At 35.0% G+C, this 22,468-nt stretch overlaps 1 protein-coding gene across 3 annotated transcripts in view; it reads right to left on the reverse strand.

Annotated features, from left to right (window-relative positions):
* Window positions 1–22,468, reverse strand: part of Gel (Gelsolin) — a 131,713-nt gene that overhangs the window by 93,062 nt on the left and 16,183 nt on the right. For 2 of the 3 annotated variants that reach the window (XM_073958863.1, XM_073958862.1), the window contains exon 2: window positions 810–1,115. In XM_073958863.1, coding sequence (XP_073814964.1) covers window positions 810–850 — 41 coding nt within the window. In that variant the 5' untranslated portion in view covers window positions 851–1,115. Of the gene's footprint in view, window positions 1–630; window positions 1,116–22,468 lie in introns of all 3 variants that reach the window. The other variant, XM_073958864.1, reaches the window with a different exon arrangement.

Genomic DNA, 22,468 nt, shown 5'->3' on the forward strand with positions numbered 1-22,468 from the left:
TGGTGGAGGGTATAAAAAGTTCGGCCCGGCCGAACTTAACGACTTTTTAATTGTTTTTTTTTTTTTTTTTTGATTTTTCTCATCTATGAACACTGTAGTTTCAGAATTCGCAAAAACTTCCTACGTGTAAGCACCTTTCATTTAAAGTTAGTTAGGGCGCACCGTGTTTAAGTTTAAACGTGCATATCACAGTTACCAAAACTGTTTTTAACAACATCGCGTCAAAGTTTGTGCATCTCTGCACGTCATACCTATCTCTGAATTGACAATTAATATCATCTGTTTGTCATACATGTAAAGTGTTCCGAACAAGTAATTGTTACGACTCTTATCGCAACAGTAAATAAAAACACAGAAGGTCGTCAAATAATAATAGTAATGAGAATACGGGCACGGCATAGTGGTATTAGACAGATGTCAATAAAACACAAAACAAAAAAGTGAAAATATCACACCCGCAACATATTTGCATACGTTCGCCAAACTATCACCACCGATTACATACACCAATTTTTGAAACATTTCAAGCATATTAATGAATAAAATTACGCTAAAATTGAAGTTATTTAATATGAGAGAGTATTTCTTGTAGTTTAACACGCGCAAAGTTTCAACTGCACTTTGCAATACCTTTCTTTTTCCGATGAAATGAAAATATTAACACCTTTTCTGATTAACCGGTTTGCGGAACAACTTTGATTTGTTTTTCGCTTTTTTTTAATTGTTTATTTTACAATTCAATTTTTTTGGATAATTTTGTTGATTTGTATTATTATCGCGCGCTTCAGTTGTGCTTTTAGTTGAATTACCTGTGGATCACTGCCATGATGTTGAAAGCAGATCGTCTCATGCAGCGTTTCCAGTAAAGGCAAAAAACAATGTTTTTGTTTGTACGCTTTGTTATTCTGCCACCGGCTCTGCTGCTCGTCTCTGCTGGCTTCGCTGGTTAATTACTTTTTATGGTGAATTCAGTTCAGCTTCGTACGGCTTTTTGTGTGGTTTTTTCCCTCAACGTAAAAATGATTCACTTTTTAATGGTCTTTCATGGAACACATGTGCCGATCGAACTGCAATGTTTATTTGTATATCACACTGTTCTCTGTATCCAAAACAATCTGTAAGATAAATGAAAAGAACAGAGAGAACAAAATAAATATTAGACATGAATGAAAAAAAAAACAAGTAAAAAGCAAGTCAATTTAAGCGTCAACAAATACATTATTCACTGGCAAACTCTTTTGTTTATCGCCGCATCCAGAGAGCGGACATAAACAAAAATGAACGGGAGTGGTGTAATCGGTCAAGGTAAATACATATACATATGTACCTACATAAGTCAAAACGGCTAGGCCGAAGATTATTATACCCTATCGAGGGTCTTTTGGACAATATATTGTACAGTTTGGTAGCCATAACTACTTACAAGCCAACCTACCAATCCATTTTGTAATAAGGACTTTTAGCACTCGAAAATCGGGAGATACCGTTCTTGGGGGCTATATCTAAACGTGGACCTTTACTGCCAACGTGGACCTTTACTGCCAACTTTCTGAGAAAAAGATTTGTAGCCTCAAAGGGGACGAAATATAAAGTTTCAGACATTTCGGTAAGATAATATGGCCAAAAAACTTTAAAATTCCGAAAATCGGGAGGTACCATTCTATGAGGGCTATATCAAAAAGTGGAGATATACTGACAAATTTCGGGGGAAAGAATTGTAGTCCAAAATAAGACTAAATGCCAAATTTCAGCCATTTCGATGAGATGATGTGGCTAAAACCTTAAAAATACCGAAAATCGGGAGGTGCCGTTCTAAGAGGGTTATATAAAAACGTGGACCTATGTATATTACCCAAAAATTCTCGAAGTAATATAAACTTCTGTATCAAATTATAAAGCTCTATCTTAAATATTTGGAACTGTATCTTGATTTCAGCAGACGGACGTCCTGACGGACATGGTTATATCGACTTAGAATTTTATGCAGATCAAGAATATGCAGAATAAGAATACCCTTTATAGGAACTCCGACGAATGTTTCAATATGTTACAAAAGGAATAACAAAGTAAATTAAGCCCCCCATTTTAGGGTGGGAAATTATTAGCCCACATTCCGTCTGAATTTCATATGGTGGTATTGGTACAGCGCTGGGCGAGCAAATTGATACGAGAGTCACTAGAAAACTATCTGGCCTAGGCAACACGCAGTGTCGCCTGGCGTCATTTGCCTTTTTTTGGAAAGTTTGACATTTGTTAACCTAAGCGTACTCAATACAGTCAGACAAAAGAGCAAACTGTCGAAAATGAGTCCAACATGCATATTTTTCCAAAATGTACGGGAACGGAAAAATGACAGAAACGTCATAAAAACTGGAACAAATGTCAAAGTCGGCGTGGCAGCCAATCAGAAGCCGACAAAGTAAAAAGTTTCTAAAGAGAAAGCTATTCGGCGCCATTATTGTTCAAAAAGAAGTGAACATTTTGCAAATTTTTTGGTGTACGGGAACGCAATTTGGGGGAAATGTGTGTTAAATGTGTAAAAACTTTTTAATTCTGGAACGGAGCTTATTTTTTCTATTTTTTTTTTTTTTTAATTTGTCAATACAATTTTTCCTTTATACTAGAGTCAAACATTTTTTTACAAAAAATTAAATTTTTTAACATTTGTTTTGTAATTTCTGCGTCATTTTTCGATTTTGAAAATGGATTAGCAATTATTGTACAAGCTGGACAATAAACTAAATAAATTGATGATCAAATAACTACAACTCAGAAATTATATGAATGGACATCCGAGCCGAATAATCTACCAAGTATTAAAGTGGTATTTTCTCCTGAACAGGAATATTTAAATACGAAAGAGGATTTGAATTTAAGATATGCAATGGCTAAACCTATCGCGGACACAAAAAAACGTCATTCAATAATACCCACTAATGCTGGTACAACAACTGCTGAACCATTTTCAAAATCGAAAAATAGTACAATTTTTAAGACGTTTAAGATAAATTTCTAAATAAAAAAATAATACAAATGTCAAAAAATGTATTTTTTGGTAAAGTAAAAAAGGGAAATTTGTATTGAGCAATTTTAAAAAATTTAGAAAAAAGTAATTTTTCGAATCCCACCCACTACCATATAGAACTTAAAAAAAACAAGTAACAAGTTGTTAATGCCATGTTCAGACTATCGGTAATTCGCTCTCTATTCGTTGTTCGACCCCAAATTATGATACAATTACTTCATTTCTCATACAAAATTTTGAGAACGAACAACGATTTTTGTACATTGTTCAATTTAAATTACTCTCAGAACGACGATAAAATATGTCCCATCTCTAACAAATGAGAGAATTTATCGAAATAAATTAATTATGACAGGAAAAATAAAAAATTAAAAATTTATAAAAAATCCAAAACTTTTTAGAAAAACTGCAAAATATGAATGAAAAGTAAACAGTTTAACGACTAGTATAAATTCAAATCATAGCAAATTTTCCATTGCAGTTGCATTTCTTGCCCATCGTTGCGAATTCGCGTACAAATTTAGAAACAAAAATCAAATGCCTGCCGGAATGTCTGTATACCAAAAAGATATGTTGGCAGGTCTCTGTCTCGTTAATTATTGAAATAGAAAAATTTGAAAATATACTGAAAACACCAAAATTGTGAGAAAAATTGGAAAACATGAATGAAAATAATAGAATTTTATATTAAATAGATATCTGAAAGAAGGATAAATATTTTTTCAGTTCATATCAAATAATTTTGCCCGTATTTCGGTTGAAACTTTCTTTAAAATCAGTAAACAAAAACCATGAAAATATGAATCATGTTGCTATGAATTGTGTACCATGTCGTATGAACGGGTTAATTCGTGTACGTAATTATGAGAACGACCGACGTGATTCAAATGCTGGTATGAACATGACATAAGTTCGGCCGGGCCGAACTTTTTATACCCTCCACCATAAAGTAGTCTTAATTAATAAAATGGAATAATTAGGGTCATTTTACAATTTTAGGTGTAACAACTTTTCGACAATGGATAGACTCCTACTGCCTCCCACTATTGCTTAAATTACACTGTGAACACAAATGTTGGGGCAGAGATAATTTCTTTTGGAGATGAAAGACCTTGGTGTGTGTATATTAAAAACTCCGAAGGACAGATGCGCCGTGAGTCGAACTTCCGCGTTATGGCGTGCAGGAGACCCTGCAAGCCATCATGAATGAGCATTATATCTTTGTTTGTTGTTTTTGTAGAGCACTTAAGCAACAGTGAACAAAGATATAACGCTAATTCCTGATGGCCCACAGGGTCTCTAACAAAAATTTCGTCACGCCATAACGCGGAAGTTCGACTCACGGATCTGTTCTTCGGGGTTCATAATATACTCACCAAGGCCTGTCTTCCCCAAGAGGAATTTTCCGTGCCCCAGACTTTCACCTCCATTTTGTTCCACAGTGTTATCTAATCTAAAAAATGTGTTCAGCTAGGTGAAAGGTACCACCTACGGTGCTATATCAAAGAGTCAACCTATCTTTAAATTTTTTGGCGGAAAAGTTTTATAGCTGCAGGGAACTTCAAGAGTCAAATTGAGGGTAGTTTCATCAAAACAATGTAGACCCTCAAAAATGGACCCATGTTGACGAATTTTAGTGAAGAAATTTCGTGACCACTGAAAATTCCCGAAATTCGGGAGGTACAGTTATATGGGGGGATATACCAAAACATGGACCTATATTGACGATTATTTTTGAATAGACAACATTGTAGCTAAAATTCGAAAATCGGGAGATACCGTTATATGGGGGCTACACCAAAACAGGGACCTCTGTTGACGATGTTTCGTTGGAGATGTTTTATGACCACTGAGAACTTCAAATGTCAATTTACAGCTATTTCGGTAAAAAACTGTAGCTAACATTCTCAAAATACCGAAAATCGGGAGGTACCGTTATATGGGGGCTATACCAAAACATGGACCTATGTTGACAATGTTTAATGGAGATGTTTCATGACCACTGAAAACCTCAAATGGCAAATTACAGCTAGTTCGGTTAAAAATTGTAGCTAAAATTCTCAAAATACCGAAAATCGGGAGGTACCGATACATGGGGGCTATACCAAAACATAGACCTATGTTGACGATGTTTGGTGGAGATGTTTCATGACCACTGAGAACCTCAAATGTCAAATTGCAGATAGTTCGGTTACAAATTGTGGCTAAAATTCTCAAAATACCGAAAATCGGGAGGTACCGTTATATGGGGGCTATACCAAAACATGGACCTATGTTGTCGATGTGTGGTGGAGATATTTCATGACCACTGAGAACCTCAAATGTGAAATTGCAGGTAGTTCGATTAAAAATTGTGGCTAAAATTCTCAAAATACCGAAAATCGGGAGGTACCGTTATATGGGGACTATACCAAAACATGGACCTATGCCCATATCCTTTGGGATATAAGTTTGTTGATCACTAGAAACCGTAAGTGCCAAACTATAGCTAATTCGGTCTGAAAATGTGGCGAAGAACGTCAAAATACCTCATTTCCGGAGGTACCGTTATATGGGGGCTATACCAAAGAGTGGACCGATATAGCCCATCTTCGAACTTGACTTGCCTATGGAAAAAATAACCTCGGGTGCAAAATTTCAGTACTCTATCTCAATTATTGCGGACGCTAGAGTGATTACAACAGACGGACGGAAAGACGGACATGGCTACATCGTCTTAGAATTTTATCCTGATCAAGAATATATATACTTTATAGGGTCGAAAATGATTATTTCGATGTGTTACAAACGGAATGACAAACTTAATATACCCTCCATACTATGGTGGAGGGTATAAAAAATACAAACAAGATTTTTATCTATTTGGACCAATATTAAAGAAGTTATGAAGTTGCATATAGATTTTACAGAATTCGATTTTTTAAATTTCGGTATCTTTGGAACCGTTAGTCAAAAAAATCTGAAAATATACTGAAATGTTTTGTTGAGGAGCAGCATCAACAGAGCAAAAAATAAGGCAAATTGAAAATCGTTTTTTGCAAAAGTTTCCGATTTCACTCAGAAATACCCATATTAAATTATATGGAAATGTTAATTATGCCCTCCATTATACGGTGGAGGGGAAAATAACTCCATATAATAATACGTATTAATAATTCTATGTTTTTCCCTCAATATACTTTTAATTAAGATTGACACTTCCAATAAGTCCTCTCAAAATAATCTGCAGAACATTTGCATCCTTTAGCAGCAACAAGAAATTATAATGAGGATAATGATTTCATATAAAAACTATATTTTCTAACCCAGGTTGTTTGATTTTTTTTTCATCTCATTCAATATTTACATAACTATTAACACATGCTGGCAAACATACATACGTACATATGTATATCGTCACCATAAATGCCCGAAGACGTAACCGACATGAAAATCGAAATTCGTTTTTTGACGTAATATGATACCTAAAGCTAAAATACATGCTCTGGCAAAATTTCAAGCTTCAACGTTCAAAAACAACGACCCTATTCAAGAAATGACATTTCGGAAAATGGGATAATATTGCAGATTTTGTTGTAATGGAGGATCTTAAAACTAAGCACTTCATCGGTTTTGGTTTCACTACTTATTCCCCTTCGTATATGATCGATAATATCCCATATACTCGTCTTCATAAGATTAATATTCCATAAAACAGTTTTTAATTTTATAACGTTTTTTGCTTCTCCTGTAAAGTTTTGGTTTTGTGGGTTACGTCTTCGGGCATTTATGGTGACGATATACATATATTCATAATCATATAAATGTATAGCATATTAATTTACATGCACACACATTTATTTAGTCATGCTGCTGCATAACGTGTTAATAAACGGGTGCTAAAATTATGCTAATCACTAATTCATCTACACACGACTACTGATTTCCAAACGAATGTTCGAAGTTTTGTTATGAACAAAATTATGAACCTATTTCTTTGCATCTGAATGCGCAGACATTCAGACATGATGAAACAACCCAACATAGTTATTCCTACAATCGAGTGTCGTCGTGGTGCAATGGTTACCATGATCGCCTTGCATACTGCAAGCTCGTGGGTTCGGTACTGCCGCAAGAAAGCATCAAATGTTTCAACGGCTGGTAAACCCCTTGATTCTTTAATAGACTAACCGATCCTATTATAGGCTTATTCTATTAGTTATTTCTTATAGTTGGGATCCTGATATACTTTCTTGTAATAACTCCGATTCTAATTTCCATGTTGTTGAGTGTAATTGATAATCATATTCGTTAGGTCTTGTAATAACAAGCAATAGGCAGGAGTAAGAAGGGGGTAAAGCGACAGATTATGATCCCAATATTACATTCGGCAGCTTAGCAACCTCATAACGGTGTATCATTAACACCATTTATAATAACGGTGCTTGCGCCATTGCCACAGCTATCATTTTAGACAGACCTCTTACACAACGTACCCCAACAACTTCAAATCCCTAATTTCACCCTAAAACACTAAAAGTGTTTCAATTTATCAATAATTCAATAAACGATGCAAAATAATTATAATCTATATTTCGACTGCATAAAGTTTATTAACAAGGTAACATCCTGCAAAAGCCTTTTGTAGGTTAGGTAAATCTCCATACATTGTTGGAGCTTCATGGCATATTCATAATCATATTCAATTCACTTTTGCTTTATGTGTGTGTGTGAGTTTGACACTGTGGTTGGCGTTCTTTCCATGCGACAAAGTTCGCATAGAAGTATTTAATGAAAGGTTACACATATTATTATAGGTTTTATGAGGTTCAACATTTAAGTGCTTGTAACCAACCAACGAACGTACTACAATTTCAATTTTAATGGTCGGGCAACATGATTATAGCCTAAATGGCATAATTATCACAGAAAGTTATAGAGATTTTAAAAATTACATAATAAGAAAACGGATGCATTTGTAAATTTGCGATGGAACATTCTAATTATGATTTTATGCAGATAAATGTTTATACATATTAGAGAATGTTAGGTTAGGGCAAAATTTAATTTTAAATTGTCCATTATAAATGTATCCATATACTTAAAGGATTGTGTTATCAAAATACAGTAAAACTTCTCTATAACGCAGGTATCGGCAGTATATTTTTTCATACCTTAAGGAATTTTAATTGTGTATATGCATGATTTTTCAATAGGTTGAATAGTAGGAGTGGAGAGAGAAACTCTCTTCCTGTGCTCGCTAGTAAAAAGAATTTCGATACCTTCCAGTGGGAAAATGAAGAATGTATTACATTGAGAATAAATGTAGTTTCACAGTTTGTTTTTCTTGATTGTCGTGTCACTGTTTAAATTTGTAAATTTATTTAGTTTTGTTGAAGAAGAAGAAGAAGACGTAAAAATGTCTATAATAAACAAGTAAAAAAGTATCAGTCGGCTTTGCCGACAGAGGTACCGGAAGGAGTGCGACCGATTTAACCCATCTTCGAACTTAAACTAAATTTGGACAAAATATTACGAAAGTCAAATTTTGGTCCGGCAGCCAGACAGACGGACGGGCATGGCTAAATCAACTCCAAATTGACTGAAACGGATTCCTCCAAACATACTTGGGGTCTAAAACCATTATTTCGATGAGGCACATTTTGTCCGTATGAAAGTGTATATACCCGCGTTAGCATAAATGGTGAGGGTATAACAAACAATTTGCGGTACCTCTTGCACCACATAACGCAATACATCAAACTGACGAAAATAAAAAACAGTTGAAATACTTTTAATATCAATATATTAATAAATAACATATTTCTTATATTATATAGTTGGCCCGAATGGAAGATATTGAAAAAATAAATTGCTAAGTATTATGGCAAGTATTTTATTCAATGAAATAAATAATAATTGTTTTTGCAAAATAGTCTGGCTTAATGACATTGTGGTTGTTTTAATATTTTAAAACAACTAATTTATTAGTTAAAGTTTTTTCTTTGTTCGCCTTTATACTGCGAGCTAACGATTGATGTTTTGGTATAAAAAGTTTTTTGTTGAAGAAGTTATTGAAAAATAACTTCGGTGGAGAATATCCACAAACAAGAAACAAGGGAACTGATGAGATCCTGTGGCGAGGATCGAAACTAGTTTTCCCTGCGAACAATGCCAAACTTTTTCCACTAATAAATTAGTTGTTTTAAAATATTAAAACAACAACAATGGGATTAAGCCAGACTTTTTTGAAAAACAAAATTGTAACAGCTATCCCAATAAAAACGCCACCAATGTTCTAAAAATAAAAATAATACCCTCGACCATAATATGGAGGGTATAATTAAATTTATCATTACGTTTGTAACACATTGAAATATTCATCGTAGACCCTATAAAGTATTGTTACGGAATTAGATTTAACTAATCTCCGTGTAGACGTTGTTTTATTCCCCAGTACGATTTGTACCAAATAAAACAGGGTTCGTTTTAGATTACGTTTCTACAATGCTTTATTTACTTTATTACACTTATTCGGAACCGACTTTAATTACTAAGCACACAGCCTGTCTCTAGTTAGCACGCAGCTATTCTTTAACCGATCTGTTTTGATATAGCCCCCATAGGAAGGTAACACCCGATTTTCCCTATTTCCGGTATTTTGAAAGTTGTGGACTCAATATTTTACCGAAATGGATGAAATTTGGTATTTGGTCTTCACCCTTAATATAGCCCTCATAGAACGGTACCTCCCTATTTCCGGTATTTTAAAGGTTGTGGCTTTAATATTCCACCGAAATGGCTGACGTTAGGTATTTGTTCTTCATTTTGGGTATTAAACCTTCCATATGAAATTTTTCCGTATAGGTCTATGCCTTAGTATAGCCCCCATAAAACGGTATCTCTCTATTTTTAAGGTTGTGATCCCAATATTCCACCGAAATGGCTGAAATTTTGTATTTAGTCTTCGTTGGGGCCATACAACTTTCTCCTAGAAACTTATAGGTACAGCTCTTAGCCCCCATTGAACGGTACCTCCCTATTTCCGGTATTTTGAAAGTTGTGGACTCAATATTTTACCGAAATGGTTGAAATTTGGTATTGGGTCTTCATTTGGGGTACTAATCGTTCCATATAAACTTTGTTTGAATGCTACCTCCCGATTTTCGGTATCTTGAATGTTTTGGCCACAGCAACCCACCGAAATGGCTGAAATTTGGTATTTAGTCTTTGTTGGAGGAGCCTGTCTGACTGAAATTCGTCGGAACAGGTCCAGGCTTCGACATAGCCCACATAGAACGGCACCTCCCGATTTTCGTAGTTCTGAAGGTTGTGACTTCAATATCCCACCGAAAGACTGAATTTTGTTATTTAGTCTTCCATGGGGTTATAAAATATTCCAGAAAATTATCCGTATAGGTCCGTGTGATCCTATAGCCCACATGGTTTTACCGAACTTGCTGAAATTTGGTATTTAGTCTTCTCCATAAACGAAAGGAAACTAATTATGCCATTTTACTTCAATACAACTCGTGGTGGAGCGTATAACAAGTTCGGCCGAAATTAACTCCGTCTTACTTGTTAATAAATAATTGTATGTATATTAATGTCAATATTTTAATTTTGTACCGTTGCATATAAATTTGATACATCCTTAAATGACACAGGATGCAAGAAAAATATAGTTCTTCTTTTAGGGTACAAAACATATCCACAGAAATTTGTCTGTACAGTTACAAGTTTCGATATAGCTCCCATAGAACCGTACCTCTCAATTTTCGATATTTAAAAAGTTTTGGTCACATCATTAGCCCAAAATCGCTAAAAACTAGTTGTTGGTCTTTTTTGGGCTACAAAACTTTTCCCCAGAATTTCGATAAAGCCTCCATAGAATGGCTGGAATTTGGTATTTACAAATCGTCAGTACATGTTCAAGTTTTTTACAGCGGGTTCTCAGATTGGAAGGTTACGATACCTACCGATGTAAAGTCTTTTAAAGGGTTTTTCTAGTGAACTGGCTGCATCTTGATACTTTGGATTCTCAGTGGGTAGAAACCCTCAACACATCAATATATATACGTTCATATTTTGGTATATAACCCATTTGAAAGAACCTTCCGAATTTACGCCTTTTAAGATTATTTCGGATTTTTAATGCAAAGAAACATCGATGTCGCATTCGAATTAAACCTTGGTAGTGATATTCTTCCGTTCAGTTAGCACAGTTCACTTCTTCTAGGAAAAAGCCTTGACGTGACGGAACGGCGTACAGAAATAAGGCCCCAGGAAATAACACCCCAAATTGAAAATGAAAATAGGCCCCAAACAGGTATATGAAAAACAACAACAAAACTTTTGGGGTCTAATTTCGTCTTTTTGGGACCTTTTTTCATTCAACTGTTGGGGCCAAATTGTCTTCACAACAAGTAAATCGAAAATTTGAAAATCAAATTGGGGTCTAAATAATATTGGGGCCTAATTGAATTTTTCATTAGGGCCTTTTTGCACAGGTTTATGGCCTAAATATATTTTAGTGTTTAACAAAAACAAGAAATTGGGGTGCATTTTCTAAAGTTTTTATTAAGATATGATAAAAAAATGGGGTGCAATTTCGAAAACTTTATTAAGAAAAAAGCGAAAAAAAATTAAAGGACTCAAAATAACAATAATTTTTAGTAATAATAAGCAAAAGTAAACACTTATTTCATAGAATTCAAAAAATTATATGATAAGTAATAATAATTGGTAATAATTATTACTAATGTTGCAGATTTTGACAGTTGTGTAAAGGAAAAGCTGCTGAAAAAATGTTTCAGCAACATTAAGAAAGTAAAAAAGATACACCTATTAAGAATGTTTAATTTATATACCTCATCTTCCATTGGGAGCATATTTGTGCATATAGCGTTTTCTTCAAACACCATCCTATTTAAAAATGCTAAGGCATTTATTTTTCCTTTTTTACAGAGGAAGGAAGGAAAATATATTTGAAAAAATCGCGCGAGTTTTTAAATATATTTTTCTTCAGCTACTCTCCTAATTCTGTTTGACTTGACTTGGAGAGAAAAAAGATACTAAAAAAAATCGCGCGATTTTTTTAATATATTTTTTCTCTCCATTTCTTTCTAATTCTGTTTGACTTGATTTGGAGATTTGGAGAGAAAAAATATATTTAAAAAATCGCGCGATTTTTTTGATATATTTTTTCTCTCCAAATCTAGTCAAAAAGAATTAGAAAGAAATGGAGAGTAGCTGAAGAAAAATAAATTTAAAAAATCAAACAGATTTAGAAAAAAAGGGAGAGTAGCTAAAGAAAAATATATTTAAAAAATCGCGCGATTTTTTTAAATATATTTTTCTTCAGCTACTCTCCCTTTTTTTCTTAATCTGTTTGAATGGATTTGGAATGAAAAAATATATTAAAAAAATCGCGCGATTTTTTTTTTTTAGTATATTTTTTTCTCTCCAAATCAAGTCAAGCAGAATTAGGAGAGTAGCTGAAGAAAAATATATTTAAAAAATCGCGCGATTTTTTAAATATATTTTTTCTCTCCAAATCTATTCAAACAGAATTAAAAAAATTGAGAGTAGCTGAAGAAAAATATATTTAAAAATCGCGCGATTTTTTTAAATATATTTTTCTTCAGCTACTCTCCACTTTCTCTAATTCTGTTTGATTTTTTAAATTATTTTTTTAAAATATTTTTCTTCAGCTACTTTCCATTTCTTTCTAATTCTGTTTGACTTGATTTGGAGATATGGAGTAGTTAAAGTCTGTCTCGGGTTTGTTTGGTTTTGGTCAGACCGAAATTTGTCCACACCTTTTCGAGCATGAATGCTTCAACTATTTGATGGGGAGTTTTTGGAGCCGACACAAATTTTTTGCTAACGATGTGATGCAAACTTCTTTGTATTTTGTTAAAATATATACTTTGTGATTCTTGCTGAAAACTATAAAAATATATACATACATATATGTATATAGAAATTGGTACAGAAATACTCACTTATCACAATATTTCTTCTTACGAACGGTACTTGATACCGACGATCCACTTCCCAAAGATTTTGCGATTCCTACGCAATCGTCTTTAATTTTATTTAAAATTTTAATTTTTATCACATTCATAGACGCCTGCTAGTACACTTGAAAATAAGAGCTTGTTTCTAGGTGGCTTTAACATGCTACAATCGTAAAAAAGTACAGTCATCAATTAGTTACATATTACAAACTATTGAATGAATATCTTTAAAAATATTTTTTGAAATTACACCCCAAATTTAGGGCTTCATTTACACCCCAAATTTAAGTGCATAAATATTTTGGGGCGTGAATGCATACTTTGGGGCCTAATTGCATTTTCGTTGTTTGGGGTGATAATCCATTTTGCAAATGCACACCAATTTCAAAAATGCATTTTGGCCCCAATGAAATTTTGGGGCATAATTGCAATATTTTTTTGGGACCAAATTTCATAGTTTGGGGCCTTTTTGTATTGGGGCAATTTTTCAAATTGTAAAAACACCCCAAAAATTGGGGTCCATTTTCATTCCCGTTTGGGGCGTTATTTCTTGGGGCTTTATTTCTGTACGCCGACGGAACAGCTGAGTAGTTTCATTTTCCATTTTACTTCAACACAACTCGCTGGGAGGGTTTACAAAGCTCGACCAGGCCGAATTGCCGTTTTTACTTGTTTTTATACAAATGTTCATTTCAGTTTTTCATAGAAGAATAATTGAGCGAGTCCCTGGCGTTTAATTCCACATAAGAGCCAACATTTTTAACTTTTGTAGGCGAGGTTTTAAATGATCTGGCTCTTAATTTTCTGGTGCCACATCTAACGGGGGCTACACTAGTAAATACTTTCCCCCCCTTTTTCCCACAAAAAACATATCATTTTGGTTAGTTGCGGTTGGGTTTATTGGAAATATTGGATCTCATATCTCGGAAAGTATGGTCCTCGCCAAGAAAAAAGTATGTCGTTGTAATACGAAATTCTTGTGGGGGTAATACCACCTGAATGAATAATCGTACAAAATCCAATATACAATTTTAGGGAATATTTCTATTGGAAAATATAGACCAATATAATATGTTTACACTTATCGAATGATCAAAGCGTTTTTTACGGAGCGGAGGAATAGCCTTTATGAACTTGGTCAAAGTGGAAATATTTTGATGCCTAACCTTTGAGCCAAATCATGAAAAATCAAGCAAAAGTCGAATAAACCACTCATATTTTAACCCATTTAACCCCCAACAATTTAGGGGCCATGATCTGCGAATTTCGAATTATTCGTTATAGAGCAGTTCCACTGTACTATTACTGTTTAGGCAGTCAATCTTACGACCACAAATTATCCCTTCATTATATAAGAATGTAGCCTTCTTACCCTGGTCCTACAAAAATTTAGTATACTTTGTTCTACTCTAAATTTGGATGCAAGTTTTACACGCAATTCGCTTGAAATGTCTGGCGCCATAATAAAATAAGTTAAAAATTCGTTTTTTTCCTAATTATTTTATATATAAATAATAAAGTGTTAAATGTGATTGGGACAAATCAGCAATTAATAAAGATGTTAAACATTTTTAAGTGTGTTCGACCATAAGATTTGCTTACTGTATTTTATTATTTCAAAATTTGTAGATTTATTTTAATGAGATTCAAAATGGTATTGGTAGCCTATTCTTAATAGGGCAGGCATACATTAAAAATACACAGCTTTGAACAAATGCCTAAAATTAAACTAATTAATTAAGTCTCAGGAAGCTGGAAGGTAAAAGTAAATAAATAAAAAAACAGTATTAGCTGATCAAACCGGAAATTAAGAAAAGAAATGCCTTCTGAAATACATTTCCATAATTTATTCTCATATAGACAGAAACATAGTTGTTTATGTTTTTTTATATATAGTCTCATATGCCAATGAATCTTTAATTATATGCATGAACTTTTTCGTAACAACTATTAATGTATGCGAGATTAGGTCGATTGGTCGGCCTAATGGAAACAATATTAAGGGAATTGTTGAAGTTACTTCCCCAGTCACAGTTTTATGAATAAATACATAAAATATAATATACACCAAGACATCGCTTAGCGTCGTTTCACTTTGCGATGTTTTAGCCCAGTCAATATGCATATAAGGGGGAAATAACAAAAATTCCCACATAACTGAATTTTGGTGAAGAGCTAGGGTTTACCATTAGAAGCAACGTCTTAAAAGTCCCCATCAATCCCATGTGTGCAAAAAAAGTTATTCTGGGTCAAAGGTCATTTTTTGAGGCATTACTCCGTTTTTTTTTTCTCAAAAACGGTAAGTCTTAGCAAAAGCCGGCTAAAGTAAATGTTGAAGATTTAACAATTGTCTACAAGAACGGTCTTTATGATTTTTAAAAAAGACTTACCATTTTCGAGATATCGCGATCTAAAGGTCAAATTAAAAATTAGCCGTTAAGTACATTAAGAGGCGAACCATTTAAAATAACCACGATATATGTTAGGTATTTCCATAAGCTTTCAAACGATATTCACTTTGCAGCAATCGGTTCAGTAGAACCGCGTCTAACCCGGTTTTTAAATCTGGCCTTTCACGTCGAATAACCGGCGAACCGGATCCGCCGCCCATGAAAATTATATTTTTCCGTAACCGGCCCAACAAATCCTACCTTCGGACAAAACTTCAAAAAAAAATCGGAGAGTTTTCGTCGGGGTCGTCCCCGTTGGGCTTTCGATTACACATGTGTGTTAAATGGACTATTTTTACACACTCCGATTTTGTTGGAATTTGTTTAAAAGATAGGTATAATTCCGCTCTTCAAGGAAACATATATTTTTCGGGGGACAGACCCGGTTACTTCGGTTATTTTAGCCGGTTCTTCTGAATATGTGCATATTTCCCTTATAAGTGCATAAAAATCATGTGTTTTTTAGAACAGCTTTAACTCAAGAATAGTTCCTTCTAAAAAAAATTATAAAGACAAAATTGTAGATAATTTTTCTGCCTACAATATTTACATTAGTCACTTTTTGATTAGATCAACCATTTTCAAACAAAACAAGTAAGCCAAGGCTATAGTCGGACGGGGCCGACCGTGTGATACCCTACACCTTTACACTGGGAATTAGCTTTTCAAAAATCAAAATTTATTTATGGAACAAATAATCTTATTGTAAGAAATAAATTTGTGGATTCTGGTACCGTATCACACCAAGCTTAAATAATAAAATAATAATTGTTTCACAAACATGTCAGAAGGGACAAGGAGACTTCTCTTATATCAATGACTGAGTGTACCCCGATTCATGAGGGTTTTATATGTCTGAAATACTCAGAAAATGTCGCAAATCTTACTGAAGGATATTTTGCCACAGTTGAAAATTTGATTTTGCCTGTCTGGGGAATCGTTTTGCAAAAAGGTAGCAAAGCGAGCCATGCTGCAATGTATGTATAAAAATCCAATTAGACAATTAAAACGTTAGGGCACCATGTAATTTGCAATAATGCAAAAACTGGGAATAGGAAAATGTGGTTCTCTACACAAAACACTTATATATTAAGCAGTAGGCCCGTTATCTAGCAGACACGTTCTGCATCAGGGGGAAGATCAGTAGTTCTATTTCCATATGTAGTCTACTTTGCCGGCATATGCCCTCCAGGAAATAAAATATAGACCAAAAATATTTTTTTTTGTATTTTTCATACAAAAGTAATGGTCCATTTCACCCGCTAAATAATATCAGATCATCATCCAAAATTGTAAGCAACTTCTTCTACCTAAACTTTTACCTCGTGCAAAATTTTGTGACTATTGAGCTAGAATTGCGACCTCTAGAGTATTAATTACTACACTACAAACAAAAAACTGGATATATGTATTAGGTTGTAGCTCTGTTGTCTGATCACGTACATCAACGTAATCTACATCAGTTCAAAGGTCAAGAGATCGTCTTTCAAATATAACTCACGAGGAAAGAATGTGTCTTTCAGGAACAAAGATATAAGCTGTATATTAAAAATTTTCACAATTTTCACACAAAAGTTGTGGTCCATTTAAGCCTCTAAATATTATCTGATCGCCATCTCAAATTGCAAGCTTCTTCTCTGTCATATACTCTTACCTTATTTAAAAATTCGAGACGATCGGACTATTATTGCGACCTACAAAGCAGCTACAAAATCGGAAACATAATTTTTGTTTTTGGTCCATTTCACCGGCTAAATATTTCACGATCATCACCAATTAAAATAGCGATCTATTCTGATGTAAAACCGACCTCCATACCAAATTTCGTGACGATCGGTCCATAATTGCGGCCTGGAGTTTGATTACAATTTATAATGGACAGACGGACACACGGACGGACGGACGGACACACATCTCAAAATCGCTTTATCTCGCCGAGATATGAAGATTGGTATACCACATTGGGGGTCTCCGACGAATATTTCGCGGTGTTACATGAATTTTTACCAAAACAAACTTATAATACGCTTTCCACATAGTGGTGTAGGGTATAAAAACACTTAAAATTTGACGTTGCTTCTAAATTCAGCTTTGTGGGCATTTTTGCTATTTCAATGTCTATTTTGAAGTTGAGTCGTTGTCCAATTAGTACCAATTTTTACTGTGCGTAGTTCGATTTCCGATGTTGCGTTGTTTTGGGTTCGAACCGTAATTTTTTTTTATACCCTCCACCATAGTATGGAGGGTATATTAAGTTTGTCATTCCGTTTGTAACACATCGAACTAATCATTTGCGACCCTATAAAGTATATAAATTCTTGATCAGGATAAAATTCTAAGACGATCTAGCCATGTCCGTCTGTCCGTCCGTCTGTCCGTCTGTTGTAATCACTCTAGCGTCCGCAATAATGTAGATAGAGTGCTGAAATTTTGAACGCGAGTATCTTTTTTCCATAGGCAGGTCAAGTTCGAAGATGGGCTATATCGATCCACTCTTTGGTATAGCCCCCATATAACGGTACCTCCGGATTTGAGGTATTTTGACGTTCTTCGCCACATTTGTAGACCGAATTAGCTATAATTTGGCACTTAGGGTTCCTAGTGATCAACAAACTTATATCCCAAAGGATATGGGCATAGGTCCATGTTTTGGTATAGTCCTCATATAACGGTACCTCCCGATTTTCGGTATTTTGAGAATTTTAGCCACAATTTTTAACCGAACTATCTGCAATTTGACATTTGAGGTTCTCAGTGGTCATGAAATATCTCCACAAAACATCGTCAACATAGGTCCATGTTTTGCTATAGCCCCCATATATCGGTACGCCCCGATTTTCGGTATTTTGAGAATTTTAGCTACAACTTTTAACCGAACTAGCTTTAATTTTCCATTTGAGGTTCTCAGTGGTCATGAAATATCTCCACCAAACATCGTCAACATAGGTCCATGTTTTGGTATAGCCCCCATAGAACGGTACCTCCCGATTTTCGGTATTTTGAGAATTTTAGCCACAATTTGTAACCAAACTATCTGCAATTTGACATTTGAGGTTCTCAGTGGTCATTAAACATCTCCACCAAACATCGTCAACATAGGTCCATGTTTTGGTATAGCCCCCATATAACGGTACCTCCCGATTTTCGGTATTTTGAGAATTTTAGCCACAATTTGTAACCGAACTATCTGCAATTTGACATTTGAGGTTCTCAGTGGTCATTAAACATCTCCACCAAATATCGTCAACATAGGTCCATGTTTTGGTATGGCCCCCTTATAACCGTACCTCCCGATTTTCGGTATTTTGAGCATTTTAGTTACAATTTTTAACCGAACTAGCTGTAATTTGACATTTGAGGTTCTCAGTGGTCATAAAACATATCCCCGAAACATCGTCAACATAGGTCCATGTTTTGGTATAGCCCCCATATATCGGTACCTCCTGATTTTCGGTATTTTGAGAATTTTAGCTAAAATTTTTAACAGAACTAGCTGTAATTTTTAACCGAACTAGCCGTAATCCACGAAACATCGTCAACATAGGTCCATGTTTTGGTATAGCCCCCATATATCGGTACCTCCCGATTTTCGGTATTTTGAGAATTTTAGCTACAATTTTTAACCGAACTAGCTGTAATTTGCCATTTGAGGTTCTCAGTAGTCATGAAACAAACATCGTCAACATAGGTCCATGTTTTGAATTAGCGTTATATCTTTGTTCACTGTTGCTTAAGTGCTCTACAAAAACAACAAACAAAGATATAATGCTAATTCATGATGGCTTACAGGGCCTCTTGCAAAAACTTCATCACGCCATAACACGGAAGTTCGACTCACGGCGCATCTGTCCTTCGGGGTTTTTAATATACACACACCAATGGCTTTCATCTCCAAGAGGAATTATCTCTGCCCCAACATTTGTGTTCACAGTGTAATTTAAGCAATAGTGGGAGGCAGTAGGCGTCTATCCATTGTCGAAAAGTTGTTCCACCTAAAATTGTGAAAGGACCCTAATTATTCCATTTTAATTAAGACTATTTTATGGTGGAGGGTATAAAAAGTTCGGCCCGGCCGAACTTAACGACTTTTTACTTGTTATAAAATTTGATTAGTTGAGGGGAAAATTGTATCAGTTGTAGAAAAAGTTCATCATTATGAAAGTCATAGGTTTTTTGGCGAATCGTTTGAGATCTTTTAACCATCTAGCACACATAGTGTTTGGCGCTAAGACGTGCCGTTCTGTAGATATATCTAATGAACAAAATTATCTTCCAAACCTATTTTCAAAATGAAGCATTTTTTATTTTATTTATTAACCACGCAAAGCGAGGTCTTGGTGTACTGTGAATTTATATGAATTATAGTATGAACTCGTTACATTACAAAGCTAATAGTCGTGTTCCTTTACGTGCCTGAAGTTACCAGTTTTTACAACTTTTTACCCGCAAAGTGTTCCCTTACTTTTAATAGCATACAATTTATATGAAAGCAGTTCACCATTTTTGCCACTGTTACCATACCAAATGTGTTACTTTATAACATTGCTAAGAATTATGGCAATTACTTAGGAATCATGGCAAACTTATAATTTTGTGGTTTCTGCTTACTAAGTTATGTTTGCAAGATATGAACCCAGAATATCATTAATCCTTGAATTTTTGAAAACCAAAAAAACGCAATTATGTCATTGACGGTTTCAATGGTATTATATAAATAAATTATGTTTATCACAATTGATGTTAACCACAAATTTTGTTTATTTATTCGTTTAATAAATTATGTATGTCACACGTACAAATTTGTTCGTATGACAAATGCGACGAATAATAAATCTTATTTCTTGAGCATTTCTCAAACCCTCATCAATTTCTGTCGAACAAGTCGACTTGCTTTCCACAACATAATTTGTAATCTTTAAAAATAATTTTAAACCATAAAATTCATCTGCGAACAATGCGGCATGACACGTTTCGCATAAGATCGTATTTTTTTTAATTTTTCAAAACAATTGAAAAGATTTCTGACAAGTGATAAGAAATAAAAACAAAACATATCGATGTATATACATAAGTATGTATGTACGTGCTCGCAATTCTTCTGTAGGATATCTAAGGCCCATAAGCGATCGGCTTTCTTGCTTAAGACATTTCTGGTAAAAGAATAAAAGGCAAGGGCAACATACTTCTAATTCAACTAATTGTCCGCCGCCTGTGATTCTCCGCCTTTACACTGTCAAAATCATGAGGTGTCGCTCTATGGAGGTATATCAATATGTGGGTCTGTACCGATCGTTCTCTGCGGGAATGTGTTATACCTCCCCTGTGATAGAATAGATTTGCTGGCGCTTATTTATACCCTCAGCATTTATGCTAAGGAGGGTATGTATATACACTTTCATTCGGGCAAAATGTGCCTCATCTAAATAATGGTTTTAGACTCCAAGTGTGTTTGGACGAAATGGGTTTCAGACAGTTTGAAGTCGATTTAGCCATATTCCTCCGTCTGTCTGGCTGTGCGGACGATAACACTCGAACGAAGCAACCGATCGAGTCTAAAATTTGGCATATTTTGTCCAAACTTAGTTTAAGTTAGTAGATGGCCCATATCGGTCCACTCCTTCAGGTACCTCCCCCACAAATGTTCAAAACTTTTCGTTAAAATTGTGCGCACAATAACTCTCGAAGGGAGTAACTGAATTTGTAATTACTTTGGACATCGTAATATTTCTAAAATACATAGATCAAGTTCGGATATGGACTATATCCTAATCCATATCTTTGTCGCCAATCTGAAGACCTTCTAAATACATACGTTTATTTTTTTCGGGAAAAAGGTGTTTTAATTAACAGAGGCTGAGAGTATACGTCTGTCGGCAAAGCGGACTGATACTTTTTTAATTGTTTATCTAAAGCCTTTAATACTGTCAAGCACTCCACGTTGTTTTAGAACCTCGAGAAGACAACCCTCCGGCCAAGTTTGAAACGTTGCATAATCAATTATATGTGTAAACGCCAGTCATATGTGGAAATCAGGAACAAGAAGTCCAAGCCCCGTACAGTGAATCAGGAAATTTCCAGAAGGTGGGGTGATATCTCCGGAACTGTTTAAGCTCTACCTCTCCTGTATTCCGCCCCCTCCAGACAGCATTGAGATCGTAACGTATGCCGATGATTTTACGATCTTGGCGTCAGGTGTTTTCTCTGATGTCATTTTTGAAAGGCTGAACTCCTATTTGACTGATCCTACCACCTTTTTCCACATGAGGAATATGCAAATATCCACCTCTAAATCTACGGGCACTCTGTTCACCACATGGACGGCAGAGGTGAGAACAGAGTTGAATATCATGGCCGATCGTAGTAGAATTTGGACCACAAACAACCCCAAAATTCACATTTTGACAGAATGTTCGTTCATGTCGTCCGCACATGCTACAGCTATCTGCTACAAGCTGAGATGTAGGAACAAGGTCCCCAAGTCCATAGCCGGTAGCACTTGGAGTGCAGATAAAGAAACCTTGTTGACGAAATAAAATTCTTCTAGTACATCTACTTGCTCGGGTGGTATCGTGCAGTACTTGCTCGGGTGGTATCGTGAGAGCCATCCTAATCACCTTATGGTGGATAGGACACCTCCCGGCATGTCAGGAGGGATCTTCATGATCTAGAAAGAGATGTCCAACGTTACAAGAGGGATCCAACAAGCCTATCAACCAGGTATAAATAGCATTCACGCAGGTGCAGTCGCAGATGCCATAAACAACTATCGTATGAATGCGATCCTCGGAGAACATCCCCATATATCGCAGCTGAGGAGCGTCAGTTGCCACAAGAAACCAGAGTAGTTTTGGCTCAATCTCCAATGTTTTAGAATAATCCCCATAGAACGACAACACACGATTTCAGGAAAACGAGTCTAGACCACTTGAAGCAATGCAACATTGGTACAGGATTAAGTAAATTGTAGGCAACACTTAAATCACTCTCGAATC

The sequence above is a fragment of the Musca autumnalis genome, unplaced genomic scaffold (genome assembly GCF_047663935.1).
Source record: "Musca autumnalis isolate F117 unplaced genomic scaffold, ASM4766393v1 scaffold_1, whole genome shotgun sequence".
NCBI lineage: Eukaryota > Metazoa > Arthropoda > Insecta > Diptera > Muscidae > Musca > Musca autumnalis.